Below are 16,921 nucleotides of genomic sequence, written 5' to 3'. Positions count from 1 at the left end.
TTTTGTTTTGTTTTTGTGGAGTTTCACTCATGTTGCCCAGGCTGGAGTGCAATGGCGCAATCTCGGCTCACCGCAACCTATGCCTCCCAGGTTCAAGTGATTCTCCTGCCTCAGCCTCCCGAGTACCTTGGATTACAGGCATACACCACCATGCCCGCCCAGCTAATTTTATATTTTTAGTAGAGATGGAGTTTCTCCATGTTGGCCAGGCTGATCTCGAACTCCTGACCTGAGGTGATCCACCTGCCTCAGCCTCTCAAAGTGCTGAGATTACAGGCGTGAGCCACCGTGCCCGGTAGGCTCCTTTCTTTCCTGCCTCTCCCATTCTTTTCCACTCTTTTTAAGAGCCAGTCCGGCTTCTGCTTCCTTCAAAATCAATTTCTTATTCAGGCTTTCAAATAAATCCATCTTTTTTTCTTTTTTCTTTTTTCTTTTTTGAGATGGAGTCTTGCTGTGTGGCTAGGCTGGAGTGCAATGACACCATCTCGGCTCACTGCAACGTACGCCTTCCAGGTTCAAGCAATTCTCCTGCCTCAGCCTCCAGAGTATCTGGGACTACAGGCATGTGCCAGCATGCCCAGCTAATTTTTCTATTTTTAGTAGAGACAGAGTTTCACCATGTTGGCCAGGTTGGTCTTGAACTCCTGACCTCGTGATCCACCCACGTCAGCCTGTCAGCCTCCTAAAGTGCTGGGATTACAGGTGTGAGCCACTGCGCCTGGCCAAATAAATTCATCTTTTAAACTCAATTTATTCAGGCCTGTACGACATGACTTACCCCTCCACGTGGTGTGCTGTTTCACAAATGATGTTGTGTGTGTTTGTAAATCATGCCTCCCTCAATTATAAAATTTGTGAAGGCAAGATGGCAGAGATGATACATTAAATATTCTTGGCCTCCACCTAATCATTATATCTCAAATTCTGCACTATTGATATTTTGGGCTGAATATTTATGTATTTATTTATTTGAGTTAGAGTCTTGGTCTGTTGCCCAAGCTAGAGTACAGTGGCACAATCTTGGCTCACTGCAACCTCCGCCTCCCAAGCGATTCTCGTGCCTCAGCCTCCTGCTGAATAGCTGGGACTACAGGCGCACGCCACCATGCCTGGCTAATTTTTGTATTTTTAGTAGAGACAGGGTTTTACCATGTTGGCCAGGATGGTCTCAATCTCTTGACCTTGTGATCTGCCTGCCTCAGCCTCCCAAAGTGCTGGGATTACAGGTGTGAGCCATCATGCCGGCTGATAATTTCTTATTTGTAAGGGGTCATTCTTTGCATTGTAGGGTGTTTAGAAGCAGCTTGGCCTGTATTCAGTAGGTGCCAGTGACACTTCCCCACCAGTCATGACAATCAAAAATGCTTCCAGAGGGGGAGTGCGGTGCCTTACACCTGTAATCCTAGCACTTTGGGAGACTGAGGTGGGTAGATCACTTGAGACCAGGAGTTCGAGGCCAGCCTGGCCAACATGGTGAAATCCCGTCTCTACTAAAAATACAAAAAAAATTAGCTGGGTGCAGTGGCTCACGTTTGTAATCCCAGCTATTCAGGAGGCTGAGGTGGGAGGATTGCCTGAACCCAGGAGGCAGAGGCTGCAGTGAGCCAAGATCGTGCCACTGCACTGCAGCCTGGGCTACAGAGTAGCCGCTTCCTAATTTCCTTTCAGCCCCCATCCCCTTCTCCAGGAAGTTGGCTTCAGCTGAACAGGAAGTGCTCCATCTGGGAGGTGACACACGGCCCTACCATTGTCGGGGCAACGTAGCCAATAATTGACTGACACAGGCATAAACAAGGCTGGGGCCCTTGACTCAAAGTGAGACCAACTCTGAGGTATGACTCATGCTCCATATATATACATATATATATATATATGTATATACGTGTGTGTGTGTGTGTGTGTGTATATATATATATATATATATTTTTTTTTTTTTTTTTTTTTGAGACAGGGTCTCGCTCTGTCACACAGGCTGGAGTGCAGTGGTGCGGTCTCGGCTCACTGCAAGCTCTGCCTCCTGGGTTCATGCCATTCTCCTACCTCAGCCTCCCGAGTAGCTGGGACTATAGGTGCCCGCTACCACGCCCGGCTAATTTTTTGTATTTTTAGTAGAGACGGGGTTTCACCGTGTTAGCCAGGATGGTCTCGATCTCCTGACCTGGTGATCTTCCTGCCTCGGCCTCCTGAAGTGCTGGAATTACAGGCGTGAGCCACCGTGCCCATCCAAATTACTATATTTCTAATGGCTGCTTTTAAATTTATTTTATTTTAAATTTTTATCTATTTATTTATTTAGAGACCAGTTATGAGACTGGCTAATGTTTGTATTTTGGGTAGAGACGGGGTTTTGCCATGTTGCCCAGGCTGATCTTGAACTCCTGGGCTCAAGTCATTCACCCACCTCAGCCTCCCAAAGTGCTAGGATTACAGGCATGAACCACCATGCCCGGCCTGTAATGGTTTATTTTTTACAGTTTGGGAAAGTTTTGGCAGCCTTTGTACAGTGAAAAATGTTTGTTTTAATCAAACACTAAGGGGAACATATAAATTTCTTCCCACTTATAACCTACTGCTAATTTTAAAGGCACTTACATAGTAGAGTGTTAAAATTTTAGCTCAAAGATATTCATTACAGTGTTGTTTATAGTGCTGAAAATTTAGAAATGATACAAACTGGGATTAAATACTTTATGACACATGAACACCCCAGATTACCATGAAGACCTTCAAAAAAAGAAGTTTTAAAATATTTGGGGCTAGGTGCAGTGGCTCATGCCTGTAATCCCAGCATTTTAAGAGGCTGAAGCAGGAGGACTGCTTGAGTTCAGGAGTTCGAGGAGAGCCTGGGTAACATAGTGAGACCACCCCTCGATCCCATTTCTATAAAATTTTTTTGAAAAATTAGCCAGGCATAGTAGTGGGCACCTGTAGCTCCAGCTACTAGGCTGAGGTGGAAGGATCACTTGAGTGCAGGAGTTTGAAGCATAGTGAGCTATGACTGTGCCGACTGCACTGCAGCCTGGGTGAAAGAGTGAGATCTGTCACTAAATAATAATAATAATTGGCTGGGTGCAGTGGCTCATGCCTGTAATCCCAGCACTTTGGGAGGCCGAGGTGGGCAGATCACCTGAGGTCAGGAGTTCAAGACCAGCCTGGTCAACATGATGAAACCCCGTCTCTACTAAAAACACAAAAATTAGCCAGGTGTGGTGGTAGTTGCCTGTGATCCCAGATGCTCAGGAGGCTGAGGCAGGAGAATCGTTTGCATCCGGGAGGCACAGGTTGCAGTGAGCCAAGATCATGCCACTGCACTCTGGCCTGGGCAACAGAGTGAGACTCTTGTCAAAAAAAAAAAAAAATTAAGGATGGGTAGAGATAACTGTGACAGAGCAAATCCTAAATCCTAGCCAAGTCATTAGATAGTTTCTAGAAAAAAGGGAGGTCTTGGTTACCTGAAGGACCCCAGAAAACCAAAGCACTTTCCAAAGGGTGTTGTCATCAAGTGCTTCAACCCTCCAGGAAGCGTTAGAGTTCTGCTACATCAAATGTCCCCCTACTTACCAACATAATTCTTTTTAAATGTTTGTGCCAAAGTAGCTTATCTGTCTATGCACCATCTTGGTTCCCTGGGACTCTCATTACAGTTTTACTGACCATTTCTTTAAAATCACGAAGAGTCTTTGTCGTAGGGTAAATCAGTCAGACAGGCAACAAATCATTTATTTTTTATTTTTATTCTTATTTTGTTTTTGAGACGGAGTCTCGCTCTGTCACCCAGGCTGGAGTGCGGTGGCGCGATCTTGGCTGACTGCAAGCTCCACCTCCCGGGTTCACGCCATTCTCCTGCCTCAGCCTCCCGAGTAGCTGGGACTACAGGCGCCGCCACCATGCCCGGCTAATTTTTCTATTTTTTAGTAGAGACACGGTTTCACCGTGTTAGCCAGGATGGTCTCGATCTCCTGACCTTGTGATCCACCCGCCTCGGCCTCCCAAAGCGCTGGGATTATAGGCGTGAGCCACCGCGCCCGGCCGACAAATAATTTATTGAGAGGTCCTCTGCGTCCGGCGTGTGATAGGCGCTAGTGGGGCACGCTTAGAACCATGCACCAACAAGGGTGGGAGAAAACAAAACGGTCGCCAGATGTTCTTGGTCATGCCATTGAATTGGAGTCTGTTCTCAAAAACTCTGGAACTCAAGGAGTTGCAGAGCACAGAAGATAAAATGATCATTTGGAGCAGAAACCCCTGATTCTCATCAGTGCATACAACCCTGGGAAGACGGCCCCGAACATTCTTCCCCAGAGAGTTCTGGGGCTGGTGGGATCCTCATTTCCATGTCAAGCTGCGAAGAGAAGATTTCAGGGTAGGCTCCTGCAGGAAACTACTGTCCTCAACTGTTGCTCCATAGCATATTTGAAAGCAAGAAAGGGCTTTAACCCTGTGAGAGAGAAAAGAATTTCTTCAGAGTCTGCAGCGGGATTAATGCAAACGTGATTCCAAGGGTCATGTCTACAGGGGCAGGAGTATTAAAAATACAGTAACAAAGACTAGAAGGATACACATTAAAATGATAAATGTGATTGTCCCTAGTGTGACAGGCACAGCTGGAAAACCCAAAAGCCATTCTCCACCTCCTCAGCATTGATAGTGCCCATGTTGGACTTCAGAAAGTCAAACAGCTGTTGGTTGGGATTTTTTTGCCCATATGAGTGGTCACATGATACACTTCTGACCAACCAGGTAAAGGGAAATCTACTGGGCATTTTCTGAGTTTTTCTTTACTGTTAGAGACATGAAAGAAGGGCTTTCTGGTCCCGCCCATCCCTCTTCTTCTTGACTGGAACATAGTCATGATGTCTGGAGCTGTGGCAACCGTATTGCAACCATGAAAATACAATAAAATGTCAACATGCTGATGGTGGAATGGAAAACGGGAAAACCTAGATTCTTAATTTACAGCTTTTACAACACCACTAAGCATAGAACCAGCAACACCAGCAATATTACCAACACCTAACTCTGGACTTCTCTTCTTGCAAGGAAAATCATTCCCTATTTAATTAAGCCACTGGATCTAAGGTGCTTGCATCCAAAAATATGACTCACTGGGATCTTTATGTGGTGGCATAATGGGACATTTTAATTTTATTTGTTTTCAATGCATACAACCGTTTTCTAAAATGTTCTATACCTATACTTTTTCATTAAAACTATAGTAAACCTTATTATGCTTAAAAACTTATTGCCAAGAGAATACGTCATCTGTGATTTGGACAATTTTTACAGTGGGTGATTCCTGTGGCTCATTCTGAAATCACCAAACTTAACCTCGATGACATTCAGTTTCCTCAGAATGAAAACAGACCAATGATACCTACCTCACTGGACTTTTGCAAGGCTTAACACTGAGATCCTGCTACGTCCTAGGCACTCTTGCAACCCCGTTGCATACCAGTTCATCTACTATTTAGTATAACATTCCAAGGTAAGGATTACCATTATCCCCATTTTATCAGTGAGGAAACTAAGCTATTGAATTATTATTTACTCAGGAAATATTCACCAAGAACTTACTGTGTGCTAGACAGCATTTCAGGGGCATGGAAAACATCGTTGAAAAAAAATAAGACATTCTAGTGGGAAAATCAACTTTGCCTCCATTTGCATATTCATTGTAATATTTCGATACTCCTGAAAATCTGCATATATAAATACGCTATCCATAATACATAAAAATTTCTCTATATAAATATATATGTGAAGATATCTATATTTATTTAATTAATTTTTTTTTGAGACGGAGTTTCACTCTTTTTGCCCGGGCTGGAGTGCAATGGCGCAATCTCTGCTCCCTGCAACCTCCACCTCCTGGGTTCAAGCCGTTCTCCTGCCTCGGCCTCACGAGCAGCTGGGATTACAGGCGCCTGCCACCACGCCTGGCTAATTTTGTATTTTTAATAGAGACGGGTTTTCACCATGTTGGCCAGGCTGGTCTCGAACTCCTGACCTCAGGTAATCTGCCCACCTTGGCCTCCCAAAGTGCTGGGATGACAGGCGTGAGCCACCATGCCCAGCCGATATCTATATTTAAACTTACATCTTACATTTATATGTATATATTATACATTATATGTACATAATAAATGTATATAAATTTACTTTATAAACATAATATATAAAATATGTATTATGTTTAATATGTTACATAATTTGTATACAAATGCATCTATGTAAATCTTCTGTTATAAATTATATATGTCTTATTCTTGAAATTTTATTTAAATCGATAGATGATAGAGGGATGATAGATAGATAGATGATAGATAGATGATAGATGATAGATAGGTAGATGATAGATGATAGATAGATGATAGATACATAGATGATAGAGAGATGATAGATGATAGATAGATGGATGATAGATGATAGATAGATGATAGATAGACAGATAGATGACAGATGATAGATAGATGATAGATCGATAGATAGATGATAGATAGATAGATGATAGACAGATAGATAATGTGTGTGTGTCTGCTGATATATACATAAAAATCCCCAGTCTTCAACTCCACACTTCATCCATGAGCTAACTAGGGTGAGCACCCTCAGCTCCCATTCAGTACCCAACACGTGGCAGAGCTGAGTGTCACCAAGTGGCCGGCACCTCCCTTGACCAGCACCCGCAGGGAGCATGCAGTCTCTCACCGTCTTGGAAGTAGATGGCATGGAGGACAGCAAGATGCTTGAAGTCTGGGACTGGGAGCTGGGCTTCATCTTCCCAGTGATCCACCTCTTGTATTCTTCTCGTACCTGGAGAAGGAGGCACATCCAGATGCAGGGAAATGGTCCAGGGACAGGGATGTTGGGTGGAGGGATGCTGGGGGTGGGGTGGGGAGAGGGGATGGGGAGGGCAGCAGCTACATACCTGGCGGTTAAGCAGACAGTGGATGAGGAAGATGAAGGCCCCCTGCAGGCTGTTGATGATGGTGAATAGGTAGGCCATGACACCTGCCACAGGTCCAATCTGAAAAATGCCCAGCACCCAGGAGCAGCCCAGGATGAAGAGCTGGGCAAAGGCCTTGAAGGTCAGTAACCTGGGGAGGAGATGTACAGCGTGTAAGGCTCTGGGAGGTGGCTATTGTCCTTGTAGGCCACGCTTCCAGGAATGGTCTGAGGTGGCCACTGTGCAATTTGCCACCTGGGTGGGGACAAATGTAGGGTGGGGTCTCCAAGCTTAGGTGTGGGAAAATCAAATCCTATAGACATTTAAAACACGATCAGGCTGGGTGCAGTGGCTCAAGCCTGTAATCCCAGCACTTTGGGAGGCCAAGGTGGGCGGGTCACCTGAGGACAGAAATTTGAGACCAGCCTGGCCAACATGGTGAAACCCGTCTCTACTAAAAATACAAAAGTTAGCTGGGCGTGGTGGTGGGTGCCTGTAATCCCAGCACTTTGGGAGGCCGAGGCTGGTGGATCACCTGAGGACAGGAGTTCAAGACCACCCTGGCTCACATGGTAAAAACTAATCTCTACTAAAAATACAAAAATTAGCTGGGCATGGTGGCGGATGCCTGTAATCCCAACTACTTGGGAGGCTGAGGCAGGAGAATCACTTGAACCCAGGAGGTGGAAGTGGCAGTGAGCCGAGATCATGCCATTGTACTCCAGCCTGGGTGACAAGAGTGAAACTCCATTTCAAAAAAAAAAAAAATGCAATAAGCCTTCAATATACATGGACACTATGCACACGTGGATTTGGTGAATTTTCATTTGTAGTAATAAAAGGGTAGAAAAACCCATGGGTCCAAAAAATCGGGACATGTTAAATGAGTGATGAAATCATAGTATGAAATACTGTGATGCCTTTCTTTTTATTTAGGTCAAATTCACCTAACATAAAATTCACCATTTTATCCCAGTGTTGTGCAACCATCACCACTATATAGTACCAAGGCTTTTTTTTTTTTTTTTTTTAAAGATAGAATCTCCCTCTGTCGCCCAGGCTGCAGTGCAGTGGCATGATCTTGGCTCACTGCAACCTCCGTCTCCCAGGTTCAAACAATTCTCCTGCCTCAGCCTCCCAAGTAGCTAAGATTACAGGCACCCACCACCACACCTGGCTAATTTTTGTATTTTTAGTAGAGACGGAGTTTCACCATCTTGGCCAGGTTGGTCTCAAACTCCTGACCTCATGATCCACCCACCTTGGCCTCCCAAAGTGCTGGGATTACAGGCGTGAGCCACTGCACCCGGCCATAGCAAGGCATTTTTATCAGCTCCTAAAGAAACCCCATACTGATTGTTTCCCAGTCTCCTCTCCCTCCAGTGGAAGCAATGCAAGTATCCAACAATGGACACACAAAATGTGGTATATTTATTTAATGGAATCTTATTCAGCCGTGAAACGGAATGACGTATTGGAATATGACCGAACATGGATGAATCTTGCAAGTTAAAAAAAAAAAAAAAAAAAGTCCAGGTGCAGATGCCTGTAATCCCAGCTACTCAGGAGGCTAAGGCAGGAGAATCGCTTGAACCTGGGAGGCAGAGGTTGCAATGAGCCAGGACCATGCCACTGCCCTCTAGCCTGGGTAAGAGTGAGATTCTTTCTTAAAAAAAAAAAAAAAAAAAAAAAAAAAAAAGGATCCGCCACTAGATCACTAGATAGTGGTGGTCAGGGCACAACACCGTGAATGTACTAAAAGCCACTGAATTACATGCTTTAAAATGGTTAAAATAGTGAATTTCATCTGATGTGAAATTTATTGCTTAAATTTTCTGCCATGTGTATGTAGTAACTTTGTTTTACCTTTTTGCCTTTTTTTTTCTTTTTTTGAGACAGATTCTCGCTCTGTCGCTCAGGCTGGAGTGCAGTGACGTGATCTCTGCTCACTGCAGTCTCCGCCTCATGGGTTCACGCCATTCTCCTGCCTCAGTCTCCCGAGTAGCTGGGACTACAAGTGCCTGCCACCATACCCAGCTGATTTTTTGTATTTTTAGTAGAGACGGGGTTTCACCATGTTAGCCACGATGGTCTTGATCTCCTGACCTCATGATCCGCCGGCCTCAGCCTCCCAAAGTGCTGGGATTACAGGCGTGAGCCACCATGCCTGGCCTCCTTTTTGACTTTTGTACTAACTTTTCAAACATATTTAAAATGGATAAGGGATTGGATACAGAAGAAAAAAGACACAAAGAATGTTATTAGGTTACTGACAATAAAACCTAGACGATGGTTGCTGAAGTTTCTTGAAATGAACAGTAGTTGAGTAAGGAAGTTAGGAAACACAACTGATCTATAAAAATACTTAAGAAGTCCCAAATCCCTAATATAAAATATGTGTAACAAAAATAATGAAATAGAATATTTCACACATTAAATCAGCACAAAATGCATCAAAAACAATACACTCCAGTGTTGACAATATTGCAAGTAAATAGGTATAGTCTCATCATTGGAAACAAATTTTCTGAAAATCAATTTATGACGCACATACTAGAAGCATTACAATCCAACCTACCCTTTAGGCAGTTGGATTTATGTAGTTTCATGTTTTGTGTTGTAATTAAATAACCACGGTGTGGAAGGATTTACCTACAAGGGTGCTCAAAGCGGTATTGTTTATACAGAGAACAAAACAAAACTGATAACACACAGAAGCAAATTAAGTGTCCATGAATATGGTATGACTTCAATACAATGTGCTACAAATTTACACCGAAATGCTGTGCAAGAAAATCATATTGTAGAATAATATCTAACTAAGTCAGAAATCGCCAGGACATTCTTGAGAGAAAAAAAAACATAAAAAACCAAATACTATGATTCAGTTTCTTGTAAATATGCACATATAAGCATGCACAGGGAAAAATTAGAAAGTTTATTAATAGTTGTAATATATGAAACACCCACTGTTCCTAGTAACTGTGCTAAATGCTTTGTAAGGCACCTAAAATAAGCAATATTAATATCCCCATTCTGTAGATGAGGCAAATGGGCTTCTGAGAGGTTATGTAACTTGCCTGAGGTCACACAGCTCGTAAATAGTTGAGCTGGAATTTTTTTTTTTTTTTTTTTTTTTTTTTTTTTTTTTTTTTGAGGCGGAGTCTCGCTCTGTAGCCCGGGCTGGAGTGCAGTGGCCGGATCTCAGCTCGCTGCAAGCTCCGCCTCCCGGGTTCACGCCATTCTCCTGCCTCAGCCTCCCGAGTAGCTGGGACTACAGGCGCCCGCCACCTCGCCCGGCTAGTTTTTTGTATTTTTTAGTAGAGACGGGGTTTCACGGTGTTCGCCAGGATGGTCTCGATCTCCTGACCTCGTGATCCACCCGTCTCGGCCTCCCAAAGTGCTGGGATTACAGGCTTGAGCCACCGCGCCCGGCCTGGAATTTTTTTTTTTCTTCTGAGACGGAGTCTTGCTCTGTCGCCCAGGCTGGAGTGCAGTAGCACCATCTCGGCTCACTGCAAGCTCTGCCTCCCGGGTTCACGCCATTCTCCTGCCTCAGCCTCCCGAGTAGCTGGAACTACAGGCACCTGCCACCATGCCCAGCTAATTTTTTTTTTTGTATTTTTAGTAGAGACGGGGAGCTGGACTTTAAGCCTCCAGATCTAGGTGGTGTGATATGCTAAACAGACCTCATCACCTCTGTCTCGGGCATAGGACCCAGCACACAAAAAGTGCTCAAAGAACTTTTCTGGGAAGAAGGAAGAGGAAATTAAAAGAGGAGGAGAGATGAAAGAGGGCTGTACCTGGTGTCTTTTAGTGTTGAGACTTCGGCATTGACACTGGAAAGCCGCTGCCTCAGGATCCACAAGGTCCAGGTCAGGAGGATGGAGTTGATCTGCAAAGTCAAGCAGAAGGATGGAGAGGCTGGATATACAAATGGACAACGGCCAGAACACCTATAAAAGGAGAACTCTGGACTGGGCGTGGTGGCTCACATATGTAATCCCAGCACTTTGGGAGGCCGAGGCGGACGGATCACGATGTCGGGAGATCAAGACCATCCTGGCGAACACAGTGAAACCCCATCTCCACTAAAAATACAAAAAGTTAGCCAGGCATGGAGGCACAGGCCTGTAGTCCCAGCTACTCGGGAGGCTGAGGCAGGAGAATGGCGTGAATCCGGGCAGCAGAGCTTGCAGTGAGCTGGGACTGTGCTAGCCTAGGCAACAGAGTGAGATTCCATCTCAAAAAAGAAAAAAAGAAAAGAAAACAAAAGAAAATTCTGGCCAACAGAGGAAACAAGGTAACTGTTCTGTCTAGGCTTTGGATCTTAGTGAAGAACAAAGAGAAAAGAAAAGAGAGGAGAGAGACAGAGTAGGGGAAGCAGAGGAAGAGAGGGGTAAGGAAGAGGATGAGGCCGGCTGCCAAGGCTCACACCTGTAATCCCAGCACTTTGGGAGGCTGAGGTGGGAGGATGGCTTGAGCCCAGGAGTTCAAGACCAGCCTGGGCCACATGGTGGCATGCACCTGTAGTTCCAGCTACTTGGGAGGCTGAGGCAGGAGGATCGATTGAGCCCGAAAGGTTGAGGCTGCAGTGAATCATGATTGTACCACTGCACTCCAGCCTGGGCAACAGAGTAAGACCCTGCCTCAAAAAAAAAAGAAAAAGAAAAAGAAAAGGATGAGGACAAGGAGGAGGAGGAGGAAGATGAGGAAGAGGAGGACAAAGAGGAGGAGAAGGAGGAGGGGAGAGAAAAGAACCCCAGCTCTGGCCTTCCATGGATTGGGAGTCCAATTTTACACTACCTTCATAGTCTAGGAAGCTGTTAGATGAGGCATTTATTTAAAATTGTTTCAGGTTGGTCGTACCTAGTTTTAGTTGAATTGTGTCTCCAGAAAAAGGTGTGTTGAACCCCTAAGTCCCAAGATCTCAGGATATGCCCTTATTTGGACATAGAATCTTTACAGAAATAATCAAGTTAAGATGAACTCATTAGGGCAGACCCTAATCTAATATGACTGAAATATGACTGGGGTTCTTTTTTTTTTTTTTTGAGACAGTCTCACTCTGTCACCCAGGCTGTAGTGCAGTGGTGTTATCTCGGCTCACTGCAACCTCCCGCTCCCGGGTCCAAACGATTCTCCTGCCTCAGCCTCCTGAGTAGCTGGGACCATCAGTGCCTGCCACCACACCTGGCTAATTTTTTTGTATTTTTTAGTAGAGAGCCTCGCAAGGTGGTGAAACCCCATCTCTACTAAAAATACAAAAATTAGCTGGTCATAGTGGCACGTGCCTGTAATCCCAGCACTTGGGGAGGCCAAGGCAGGCAAACTACCTGAGGTCAGGAGTTTGAGACCAGCTTGGCCAACATGGTGAAAACCCATCTCTATTAAAAATATAAAATTAGCCGGGTGTGGTGGTACGCGCCTGTAATCCCAGCTACCCAGGAGGCTGAGGCGGAATAATAGCTTGAAACCAGGAGGCAGAGGTTGCAGTGAGCCTACCAACATGGACAAACCCCATCTCTACTAAAAATACAAAATTAGCTGGGCGTGGTGGTGCTCGCCTGTAATCCCAGCTACCCAGGAGGCTGAGACAGGAAAGAATTGCTTGAACCAGGGGGGGCAGAGGTTTTGGTGAGCTGAGATGGCACCATTGCACTCCAGCCTAGGCAACAAGAGTGAAACTCAGTCTCAAAAAAAAAAAAATGAGTTCTCCTTTTCAATATTTCATTCTTGAGATTTTTAAGTCCTAGAGTAATTTCTTTGATTCGCGAATTTTGTTTTTCCTTCTGAAAGGCAAATGCCCCTAGGAGGGACCATAATTGTATCCATCTTGTGTACGGGTCCATGAGTCTCTCTGAGGTGGAGTTGTTGTCTGGGGGTAATAATACTGGAGGTTCATTGCCTCATGCTAAGGAAATCAAGGACACTGGCACCCACGAGGAGTGAGTTTAAGAGCAGAAGTTTAATAGGCAAAAGAAAGAGAAAGGAGACTAGATCTCTGTGTCTCGCAAGAGAGAGGGCCTCCTGAGTGGGACTTCCGGCCCACAGCAAAGTGTACCGGATTTTATTGATTGGCTTGAGGGGGCGGTGTCTGATTTACATAGGGCCCAAAGATTGGTTGGACCCAGTGTGACATTTACATAGAGCACGAGGAAGCTGGCCACCCACCCTGATCTTTTATTATGCAAATGGGGCCTTTACTTGGCTGGCAACATGTTGTCTTCTCCTTACTGTCCACATGGTTTACAAACAAAAGGGAAGAAGGAGCTGCCATTGTTTTTTCTTTTTTTAGATGGAGTCTCGCTCTGTCACCCAGGCTGGAGTGCAGTGGCATGATCTCGGCTCACTGCAACCTCCGTGTCTCCTGGATTCAAGCAATTCTCCTGCCTCAGCCTCCTGAGTAGCTGGGATTACAGGTGCTCACCACCACACCCGGCTAATTTTTTGTATTTTTAGTAGAGACGGGGTTTTGCCACGTTGGCCAGACTGGTCTCAAACTCCTGACCTCAGGTGATCCACCCGCCTCAGTCTCCCAAAGTGCTGGGATTACAGGCGTGAGCCACTGCGCTCAGCCTGGAAAGGAGAACTCCTGATGGGAATAAGTGACCCTCTCAGCTGCACACATCCCTGGAAATTCCAGATCTCGCAGGTCTCCTTGCTCCTCCTCCAGAACACACTTCGCCAGGCTGTTGTCGTATTTGCTTACCGCTATGACTGTGCAAACTGGCCCCAAGAAACTCCAGATGAACCCCGTCTCTGTACTCAGCCAGCAGCTACGGAGAGAAATAGGAGGAGTCAGTGCTCGTCTCAGAGTCCGGACCTTACAGTTAACCCTGCCCCAACGAATGCCCTAGTGGAGGAGAACACTGGGAGGTGAGACTCAGATGACACTCAGGATGGTCCCAGTTGCAGTTCAGCTTCCTTTAGACCACCGTGCTTCCTCTTTTAGACCTTCTTCCTGGGCAAATGTACCTGAAATGTTTACCTGGTGCCCGAGGTTGAGCTCATTTCGCAATTCACAACTTCCTAATCCTGTTTCCCTCTGTGCAGAACTCTCCACTGCTACACCTGGTCATTGAAATCTCAGCTCAGGCCGGGCGCGGCGGCTCACGCCTGGAATCCCAGCACTTTGGGAGGCCAAGGCAGGTGGATCACCTGAGGTCAGGAGTTTCAGACCAGCCTGGACAACATGATGAAACCCCATCTCTACTAAAAATACAACAATTAGCTGGGCGTGGTGGTGGGTGTCTATAATCCCAGCTACTTGGGAGGCTGAGGCAGGAGAATCGCTTGAGCCCGGGAGGTGGAGGTTGCAGTGAGCCGAGATCACGCCACTGCACTCCAGCCTGGGCGACATGAGCAAAACTCTGTCTCAAAATAAATATATAACAAATAAATAAATAAATAAATCTCAGCTCAAACGTCACCTCCTCTGAGAAGCCACTCCTGACTATCCTTAGATAGGGCATCCTATCTCTACTCCTGGTATCCATCTAGCAGAGCTCACTACATTTTTAAAATAGCAGCTATCGCTATCATAAGTTACCTTGTTTAATTGCTTGTGTAATTGCAAATTGTCTTCCACTACTAGACTATGAGCTTCATGAGAATTTGGGCCTTGGGTGTTTGTTCATTTCTGAATACTCAGCACTCAGAGCAAAGCCTAGCATAGACAAGATATTTCATAATTGTTTATTTAAAGGAAGGAAGGGAGGGAGGGAGGGAAGGAGGGAGGGAAGGATAAGAAGGAAGGGAAGGAAGGAGGGAAGGAGGGAGGGAGGAGGGAAGGGAAGGAAAGGAGGAAGGGAGGAAGGGAGGAAAGGAAGGAAGGGAAGAAAGGGAAAGGAGGGAGGGAGGAAGGGAGGAAGGGAAGGAAGGGAAGAAAGGGAAAGGAGGAAGGGAGGAAGAGAGGGAGGGAAGGGAAGGAGGGAGGGAAGGGAAGGAAGGAAGGAAGAAAGGGAAGGAGGGAAGGGAGGAAGGAAGGAAGGAGGGAGGGAAGAGGGGAGGGAGATACGGAGAGAGGAAGAAGGGAGGAAGGAGGGAGTGAGGGAGGGTTGGAGGGAGGAAGAAAGGATTGCCTCTTTTTATTATGTCTCTAGTGTACATTAGCTGCTTTTACTACATAACAGCCATTCCGTCACGTTCAATAACAGCACCCCAATATTCCCCCCACCAGTTTTTTGAGACAAAGTCTCACTCTTGTTCCCCAGGCTGGAGTGCAATGGCGCGATCTCAGCTCATTGCAACCTCCGCCTCCCGGGTTCAAGCAATTCTCCTGCTTCAGCCTCCCGAGTAGCTGGAATTACAGACACACGCCACCATGCAGAAGTATTCCTCTCTCGCTTTCACCCCCACCTTCCATGTCATACACACAAGAAAAGGAAAATAATCAAGTTAGGTAAACTAGATATTCTCCTCCTGGAACATAAATCTCAAATAGTAGTGACCCTGGATTTGTGCAGTGCACAACCTGTGCTCCTGTACATGGTGGTCCTGAAACCAATAGCACATAATGTAAGAGCTCGATAAATGGTAGCCACAACTACTGCTACTGTTGTTACTCTCCTTGTTGCTCATGTCATTATCACTGTGATCCTTGGCAGCACGGTCTTCAGGAAGAGAGAGGATGTCACTCACCGATTATGCATTCCATAGCCCTGCGACTGCACACTGGCGGAGATCACCACCACCAGCACCGGCAGCCCATAACCAAAGGCACAGATGTGCAGCATCTTGATGTTGCGAGAGCTGAAGTAATTCACCACCTTCAGGTTTCTGACCATCAAGAAGAGCATCACAGCCTCCACCAGCATCCAGAAGAAGCAGGCAAGGAAAAGGTAGTGCAGGAAGCCCGCGATGATGGCGCAGCCCGTCTGGAGGGGAGAAGCATGCATGTCAGGGTCCTCCACCCCAGAGAGAAATCGAGAGGAAGAAAGGAAGAGAGAGACTCCTCAGCTGGAAATTCCCCAAACCTAGCTCACTCATTCATCTCACAAACATTTATAGAGATGGGCGGTGGTTCTCGACCACAAGCAGCACCACTTCCTGGTAAGGCGACCCATGGTCCTGGTTTGTCTGGAACTGAGATTTCCCAAGACGCATGACTTTCAGTTCTAAAACAGGAAGAGTTTTAGGAAAACTGACTGTTGATCGCCCTACTTTAGGGAATGGTTGAGAATACGCGGGTTCAGCAAACTAGACCCCGTAGGCTGACTGCCTGCCTTGTAAATAAAGCTTTATTGGCTGGGTGTGGTGGCTCACGCTTGTAATCCCAGCACTTTGGAAGGCTGAGGCAGGCAGATCGCTTGAGCCCAGGAGTTTGAGACCAGCCTGGGAAACATGACGAAACCCCCCTCTCCATACGAAAAATACAAAAATTAGCCAGACATGGTGGCACAGGCCTGTGGTCCCAGGTACTTGGGAGGCAGAGGTGGGAGGATCGCTTGAGCCCGGGAGGCTGTAATGAGGTGTGATTCAGCCACTGCACTCTAGCCTGAGTGACACAGCAAGACCCTGTCTCAAAAAAAAAAAAAGAAAGAAAGAAAGAAAGCAAAGGAAAGGAAGGAAGGAAGGAAGGAAAGAAGGAAGGAAGGAAGGAAGGAAGGAAGGAAGGAAGGAAGGAAGGAAGGAGAAAATAAAAAGAGAAGTGGAGATTCTAAGCTGTAGCATTATCGACATTTGTAACATTATTGCAGGATCATCCTCTGTCATGGAAGGCTGTCTTGTGCACTACAAGATCCTTAGCAGCATCCCTAACCTTTACCCGCTAGATACCAGTAGCACGCTCCTCCAGTTGTGACAACCAAAAATGTCTCCAGACATTGCCACGTCTGGTTTAGAAAGTATTGGAGGGGCTGTGCGTTGTGGTTCAAGCCTGTAATCCCAGCACTTTTTGGGAGGCCAAGGCGGGTGGATCACCTGAGGTCAGGAGTTCAGGACTAGCCTGGCCAAAATGGTGAAACCCCGTCT

General features: G+C 46.0%; 1 protein-coding gene across 2 annotated transcripts in view; it reads right to left on the bottom strand.

Moving 5' to 3' along the window:
• Nucleotides 1–3,717: 3,717 nt before the first annotated feature.
• Nucleotides 3,718–16,921, bottom strand: part of ADGRE1 (adhesion G protein-coupled receptor E1) — a 49,625-nt gene continuing 36,421 nt past the window's right edge. For both annotated transcript variants that reach the window (XM_045379389.3, XM_045379390.3), the window contains 6 exons: nucleotides 15,590–15,825; nucleotides 13,659–13,725; nucleotides 10,750–10,841; nucleotides 6,929–7,097; nucleotides 6,709–6,813; nucleotides 3,718–4,438 (listed from right to left, as the gene is read on the bottom strand). In XM_045379389.3, the coding sequence (XP_045235324.2) occupies nucleotides 4,433–4,438; nucleotides 6,709–6,813; nucleotides 6,929–7,097; nucleotides 10,750–10,841; nucleotides 13,659–13,725; nucleotides 15,590–15,825 (675 nt within the window). In that variant the 3' untranslated portion in view covers nucleotides 3,718–4,432. The remainder of the gene's footprint in view (nucleotides 4,439–6,708; nucleotides 6,814–6,928; nucleotides 7,098–10,749; nucleotides 10,842–13,658; nucleotides 13,726–15,589; nucleotides 15,826–16,921) is intronic.

This window comes from Macaca fascicularis, chromosome 19 (assembly GCF_037993035.2).
Source record: "Macaca fascicularis isolate 582-1 chromosome 19, T2T-MFA8v1.1".
Taxonomy (NCBI): domain Eukaryota; kingdom Metazoa; phylum Chordata; class Mammalia; order Primates; family Cercopithecidae; genus Macaca; species Macaca fascicularis.
This window is presented reverse-complemented; position numbering and strand designations above follow the sequence as displayed.